The sequence below is a fragment of the Brassica rapa genome, chromosome A07, assembly GCF_000309985.2.
Source record: "Brassica rapa cultivar Chiifu-401-42 chromosome A07, CAAS_Brap_v3.01, whole genome shotgun sequence".
Classification (NCBI taxonomy): Eukaryota; Viridiplantae; Streptophyta; class Magnoliopsida; order Brassicales; family Brassicaceae; genus Brassica; species Brassica rapa.
Window position 1 is genome coordinate 5231894 of NC_024801.2, and position 7036 is coordinate 5238929.

Consider the following 7036-nt stretch of genomic DNA (forward strand, 5'->3'; position numbering starts at 1 on the left):
GGTTTTCTGTATGCATGATTGCGACAAGAAATGATGTATAGTCTTTAAGATTTATGTTCATGATCGTCTGGATATGTTGCTAGCGTTTAGACGAATATTAGATTGTCGTTTGCCTATTCTTGATGATTTGCAGAAGTTTTTTTGAAGTTTGGGAGTATACGAGTATAGTATACGTACCTACTCCCCCCCCCCCCCTTTTTTTTTAAACGAAAGAAAACGGTTGAACCGATACGTTGAAGGGTTGTGTAAGTTTCTTCTTCTGAGGTTTAGAATGATCGATAATTTGGGACGATTTATAGACGACGCTTGGACTGTGATTTGGTTGTTTCCACGTTAACGACTTGGAATATGTTGGTTCCGAGAAAATTACCAGAAACGAATCGGTTTTAAGACGACATTCATGTCTCTAGTTTTTTCTCTCTTTAGGAAGCGAGCTTGATATGCATGGCGATCGTTTCTCGATTTTCGGAGAGTTTAGATCGGTTTGCAAGATCTGAATGAACAATCATTGAACAATATATCGAGACAGGAAAAATCGCTTAAGACTTTGTTCGTTAGACTATCCCCCTAGGTTTTACGTTCCCTAAAGTTCTATGGCAGCCTCAAAGTAATTTCCTACAAAAATTCCAAGTCTGATTTCACAAATTTCAAGTCGGAAGTACCTTAGTTCCTTCGAAGATGCAGTTTTGTCTCTTCTCAGTTTTGCTTGCTCATTTTCCTTTCCTCTTCTCGTGTATGTTCGCCATTTCCGATATTGGTATTTATCCTTTGAAACTTGACATTTATATTCCGAACTTGACTGTTATCTTCTCCTTAGATACGACGTCAATTTTTGTAAAAAGGTTCAACGTAATCGTATAGTTAAGGCGGCTAAGGTGTTAAGTTAACTGTTGTCGTTTTATACGATTAATCTGAATCCATGCGAGAAAACAAGTCTTTGCGGGTTTTTTATATCATAAAGTTTGAATGGTAACTTCAATCGAGGCGAAACAAGAGATGTTCCGATCGAGATTCGAAAGTGAACGCAAAGATGGAGGTAGGGCGAGCAGTAACAAGCCAAGGAGTTTAAGATGAGTTTTACTTGTTTTCTTCGTAAAATCTCAACGAAAACTCCGATGGAGACAAAACGAAAAGCGTTTCGATGAGGATTCAAAGGAGAACGCAAAGGAGGACCCCTTTGAGGCCTGATAGGTCGCTATAGCGAGTGAGGATGTCATCTTGGTCGCTATAGCAAGTGGAAGGGAGCCAAGACGAGTCCAACTTGTTTTCGTTGTAAGATCTCAACGGAAACTCTGATTGAGACGAAACGAAAAGCGTTTCGATGAAGATTCAAAGGAGAACGCAAAGGAGGACCCACAGCTTCTTCAAAATTTTAAGTGTTGAAGTTTTCCTCCCTAGTTGTGTCTAGAGCCATCTGATAAATCAAATTGGTGCTTCTGAAGAAGGTACCTAGCAGTTGTACCTTGTTAAACCCATGGTGTGGACAGTCTCTATGATATGACTTGAATCATATCAAGAGCTCTTGAAAGACTCTATAGGCTCTTGAGTGAAAGTATCAATCTTGTTATTCCAGTATTCGGGTCGTGCATTATCAAAAATATTATGCAGGAAGGCGTTTGTTATGGCTGTCTAGGATGTAAGAGATCTTGGTGGTAACTGCTTAAGCCAATAGGAAGCATATCTAGCAAGTAAGTACTTGAAGAAATTGCAAAGAAGGTAGTCATCAGGGACTCCATTGACTTTGATAGCAGATACTAAATCCTTGAACCGTTCCAGATGATCCATATAATGCTCTCATGTGGGAGTCCATGATAAGGATGCTGTCCCATGAGTGCAAGGTAAGCAGGCTTCAGCTTGAAATTGTGCCTTTGGAAAGTAGGAGAACGAATTGCAGACATGTTGGCTAGTAGTGATTTGGACGGTTGTAATCAGCCAACATTCTGGATGGAGCGGCCTGGACATTCTCAGCAACTGCAGCCGGAGCGATGGCTGCATCTCAGCATCAGGATCTTCTAAAGAAGCTTCTTTTGAATCAGGGATTACACCCCGTAATCATCTAGTCTTTGACCTGCTGCATTAGCAAATGACACTCATAGCAATGCAGGTCTCCATTCGCATTATGTATCAGTACAAGAGTCACGGCCATGTCACTTGCTTGCGGGTAGGTGCCATTCGGTGTTAGAGTAGTGGATGTCGTTGCTTGCTCACAAGTGGTGTCAATCGATGAAGAAGAGTTGTGGATCGATGTTGGTTGCTTCTCTGTGACACCCGGTTTTCTCGAAATAATATAAATGCAAAAATAGCATAATAATAAATACTGAAATAATAATAATAAACTCTAGATAATATATCGGATCAAATACAATATCATAAAGTTCAAACCGCAAATACCGCTATCATCATAAATCCAAAATAAACGACAACATAAATCCGAAATTTTGAAATAGGAATAACATAAACGAAAAAAGTCCAAAGGCCTAAAAGCCCGATAACGGTAAAAGCGATAAAAGCGATAGAAGCCCAAAAGCCCAATAGCACCAGTCCGATAATAACTCCTGCTCATCGGTCAGAGTGAGGGGTGAGCGACAGGGTAATCACCCAATGAGGTATGAGATGCTACCCTAAAGTCCATGGACCCGGACATAGCAATCCAAATAAATATAATTTAATTCTAATACATGTCAAACACGGCACCTAAAGTACCCAAACAACAAAAAATGGTTCCAGCGAGGCGCGCACTCGCTGCCCACTAAAAGGCCAAAAACATAACACAGCTCGAGATAGTGCTCGGACACCGCCCATGGACGATTTATCGACCCTTCCAGGCTACAGCTCAACCGGTCGACTATAGTTGGCCATAACCTCATACGATCCGGCATACATAAGTCCGTCTCTGTATCCGTCTCCACACAAAAACAATCCTAGCTAAGCATTTACATTAAGTGAAACAATCCATGTTGAATCCTCTAACCACCTAATTCCGATTTAAGCAAAGAACCTAATAACTAAATAAGCAATGACAGACTCGATTTCAAGCAGATAGAACATATTAGAAATAAGTTATACTTATTCGAGGTCCTAAGCCGTATACGAGAAGTTCGGGAATAGACCCTCACCTGAGCAGTAGGGAAATGTGGTATCTATGAACTCCAGCTGCTCAAATAGACTCTAAATCTGAAATCAGGGCGAAATTCTGAGTCAGAACGGCTTTCGAACGGTTTAAAACGGGTCTGGTTAAAGTTTACCAAAAAGTCAATCCGCAGGTCAAAGGTCAACCTGGTCAACTCTGACCCAAGCCGGTCAACCCTTAACCAAATTGAAATCAAATTGAACCGACCGGTTTAACTCAGCCGATTTTGATTTTTAATTGAACCAGATCCTAATTAATTGCAAACCGGTTTACTTCTATCCAAAATCAATTTCCAATAACCAACCGGTTTAACCTAACCAACCCAAAATCGATTTAAACCAGTCAAACCACCAGTTGACTGAGTCACCGAGTTGTCTCATCGGACTCGGCCTAGTTACCGGCAAGTCACCGGCGACGATCACCGGTGGTGACGGCGGCGACGGCGGAGGGTGGCAGCGGCGACGGCGGAGGGTGGCGGCGGTTTACCGGGAAATCGCCGACGGCAGCGGAGAAGCGGCGATACAGTGGTAGCTTCTCGGCGGCAGACGGACGGTGGCCGGGCACGACGGCTCCGGGGAACGATGGTCGGAGACGGTGGCGAGTGGCCGGAATGCGTGGCGGCTCCGGCGGACTCTGATCGTGGCGCAACTTCGGGATGCTCTAGCGGCTTCGTCCGGGCTCCGATCACGGTGTGGTTGGTGTCTATGGCTTCGTCTCGACAAGAGGAACACAATGGTGGTCTTGCATGCAGCTGAAGCTAAACGGAAGTTATGAAGCTAATGGTTAGGAAGTTATGGGCGATTTACTAAACAGACCCGAAACTGAAGCTAATGCATGTGGTTTCCGGTGTTACCTTGGGCGGTTAACGGTGGTGGCGTGCTCGACACAGTCACGGCGTGAGAAGGCTCCGACGAACCCAGTGGTGGCTCAGGTTCTGTAACAATTCCTCATTTCTCCCATTAACTTCTTCTCTCTAAACTTTTTTTGATGATTTTTGGTGAAGAAAACAAAGTAGAGTGCTGAGTTTTTATAGAAAATATCATGGGCTTCTGGGGATGGGTTTGGGCCTCGATCTGAATTTATTGGACCAGAATGTGGATCATTATATTCTCCTTACGCATGGCACGCTCAAGCTTAACAAGATCTAAAGCTGAAAAATAGGAAATAACCTAAATAGAATATAGTGAGAACACATTTTTCATAACAGTTAAATGAATTAAGTAAACCCATCTTAAATATTTAACAAAATAACTTCTTTTCACTTTCTACTTAATTATTTTTCAAACTCCTCATCCAAGAAGTTCTTCTAGAAAACATTTTAGGGTAATTATTGAATTAACCGATTAGTAAGTTTATAGGATTTCATTTTCCCCCAAAATCATCAGTTATATTGTATTTAACATTAACAGAAATAATTTGAAATCCAAAGTTATTGAGTTCATAATTTGTATTAGTTCTTCAAAATTCTAACTTATTGGAAATATAGATTTAGTCATTAAGATCTATCAAATAAGAATTGGTGGAATTATAAAAATAACTTATATGGTTAAAAGTTAATGAATAAAAATATCACTTCCTATGATGATGTTATTTGAAATTTCTTACAAAATAAATTCTTCTTTATTTTTCACTTTTACATAAAAATAAAAAAATGAAATCAGATAAATAAAGTTTATTTGAAATATTATTTTGTATATTTATATATTTTATATAAATTAATAAGTAATAAAAATAAAATTTTAAAGAATATTAATTTTCATTAAAATAAAATTCAAAGGTTTAAATATTTTTTTAAATATTATAAAATTGATTTAAATCTTTTTAAAGAAACTGTAATAATTTTTCAACATTTTATCTTAATTTTAGATTTTCTGGAACTTAGTAGGTGTTCAAATTCTATAAAGTTCCAAATCCAATGTTGTGATAAATTCTGCCTCTTTTTTCTTTTAATTAAAAAATTAAATTATTTTTATTGAATTTTGTTATTTGGCTTTTCTCATCCGCTGCTCCTCTTTATCTTTAAATAGAGATCATGCAGACTGACATTTTATTCATCATTTGTTTTTCGACAAAGAGAGTGTTATAACTTAAATTCGGTTAAAGAAAATGGCTTCAAAGACTTTGATTATGCTGGGTGTCTTTGCAATTCTTCTCGTTGTGTCAGAAATGGCCGCAGCATCTGCACAGAAGTCGGGTACGTAAAATTATTATTCTATATAAAAATAAAAGTAGTTCCAAAGGCTGTGGTGCTAAAGTACTATTTCATAATTTCATCATACCATTTCGTCCGTTTTAAGTCCAGAAAGTTTGTTTGAATAAATGCTGGTTAATTATTTGGACTTGCCTAAGTCAAAACACATTTAAGTATGATGTTGTTATCTACCCCTCCGTTTTTTTAATATAAGTCGTTTTAGAAATTTTTATGTTCCAAATATATGAATTTTTCGATTTTCTATGTAAAATTTATTAAAACTTAGTTTTATATGACTAATGATAATATACTTTCTATTTTATTATTGACTGATTCGTGGTTAGGTAAATAATTAATGATGTTTTTTTTAAGAAAATATAAAAAACAATATTTTTTTAATCTGTATGCATAATTTTAAAACGACTTATATTAAAAAGTGAGGGAATATTTGTCTAGTAAGAAAAACGATATGTGTAGCTATGCGGTGTGAATATCTAACTCCTCCGTAGAGGAACCGGGTTTGTCTTTCCCTGGTAGGCTCTCCAGGAGATTAGCCCAGTTTTATTAAAAAAGAAAAAAAGAAGACGATATGTATGATATTGAAACCTTTTATACGTATCAGGCCAACTCAAACCATTTAGATGTTCGGTGCAAATTTTATATTGAAGGTATATAATGATGCGATTTATCTTTTTTGACCGAGATCCGAAATTATATATATTTGAATAGTTTTAAGCGAAATTTATTTCAAAAATCGGGGAGTGGAATGCACATATGCACGTGCTAAAAGATATCTTTGAAATAATATTGAGGTGCTTTGTTTTGGATATGTACGGTGAAAACAGAGAGTGAGGAAACTGTGCAACCTGATCGATATGGTGGTGGCCATGGCGGAAATGAAGGTTACAACGGACGAGGAGGATATAACAGAGGAGGACACAACGGAGGTGGAGGATACAAGGGAGGTGGAGGATATAACGGGCGAGGAGGATACAACGGCGGTGGAGGATACAACGGAGGAAGAGGTGGCCACGGGGGACACGTAGGAAGAGGAGGCCACGGCGGACACGGTCCAGAAGCTGTTCAGACTCAGCCTGGCAACTAAATCTATAAATACTTTAACAACCATGGATGATTTCATCTATGTATACACACAGTCCTGTATACACCTGTGACATGTATGTGTATGACTATAATTAAAACCATGGTGAGTTTGTAAAAGTTACTTCAGTCAAATAAAAGAAATTAGGTGAATAAAGTTTCGTAATGTAATGTATCTATGTTCGAGTTGTAATATGTACTCTTTGCAAAAATAAAATCGTTTGTAGTTTATGTTGGGAATTTTTTACCAAAAAATATATAAAATGGCTGAAAAAAATTCTTGTTTGGAGACTTTCCTCTTTTATTTATTTAAATTACTTTCCTCTACAAGTATCAGAGGTGGTGTTTGCAACTGACTGCTCTCAATTGGTGAATATGGTGTCTACACCGACAGAATGGCCAGCATTCACTACACATATGGAGGAGTTTCTGCGATGTAAGGAATTCTTTCTCAACTTTTCAATCCAACATATTCCAAGGGCGCAAAATACACTGGCGGACAGGCTGGCACGAGGTGCTAGGACTTCGCCATCTACTATGGTTTATGTTGATTCAGTTCCCCCGAGGTGTCTCTCGGATCAGGGATCCTTCTAGTTTCTTAGCCTTTTGTTGTA

At 38.3% G+C, this 7036-nt stretch overlaps 1 protein-coding gene across 2 annotated transcripts; it reads left to right on the forward strand.

The window, feature by feature from the left end:
- Nucleotides 1-5122: 5122 nt before the first annotated feature.
- On the forward strand, nucleotides 5123-6662 carry LOC117126551 (cold and drought-regulated protein CORA-like). 2 transcript variants are annotated; one of them, XM_033274893.1, is made up of 2 exons: nucleotides 5123-5324; nucleotides 6167-6662. In XM_033274893.1, the coding sequence occupies exons 1-2, from the start codon at nucleotides 5237-5239 to the stop codon at nucleotides 6424-6426; spliced, it is 348 nt and encodes a 115-aa protein (XP_033130784.1). In that variant the 5' UTR covers nucleotides 5123-5236; the 3' UTR covers nucleotides 6427-6662. The 2 variants fall into 2 exon arrangements, with proteins under 2 accessions (XP_033130784.1, XP_033130785.1); XM_033274894.1 differs by lacking the exon at nucleotides 5123-5324 and adding an exon at nucleotides 5508-5989 and having other exon boundaries at nucleotides 6167-6653.
- Nucleotides 6663-7036: the final 374 nt, after the last annotated feature.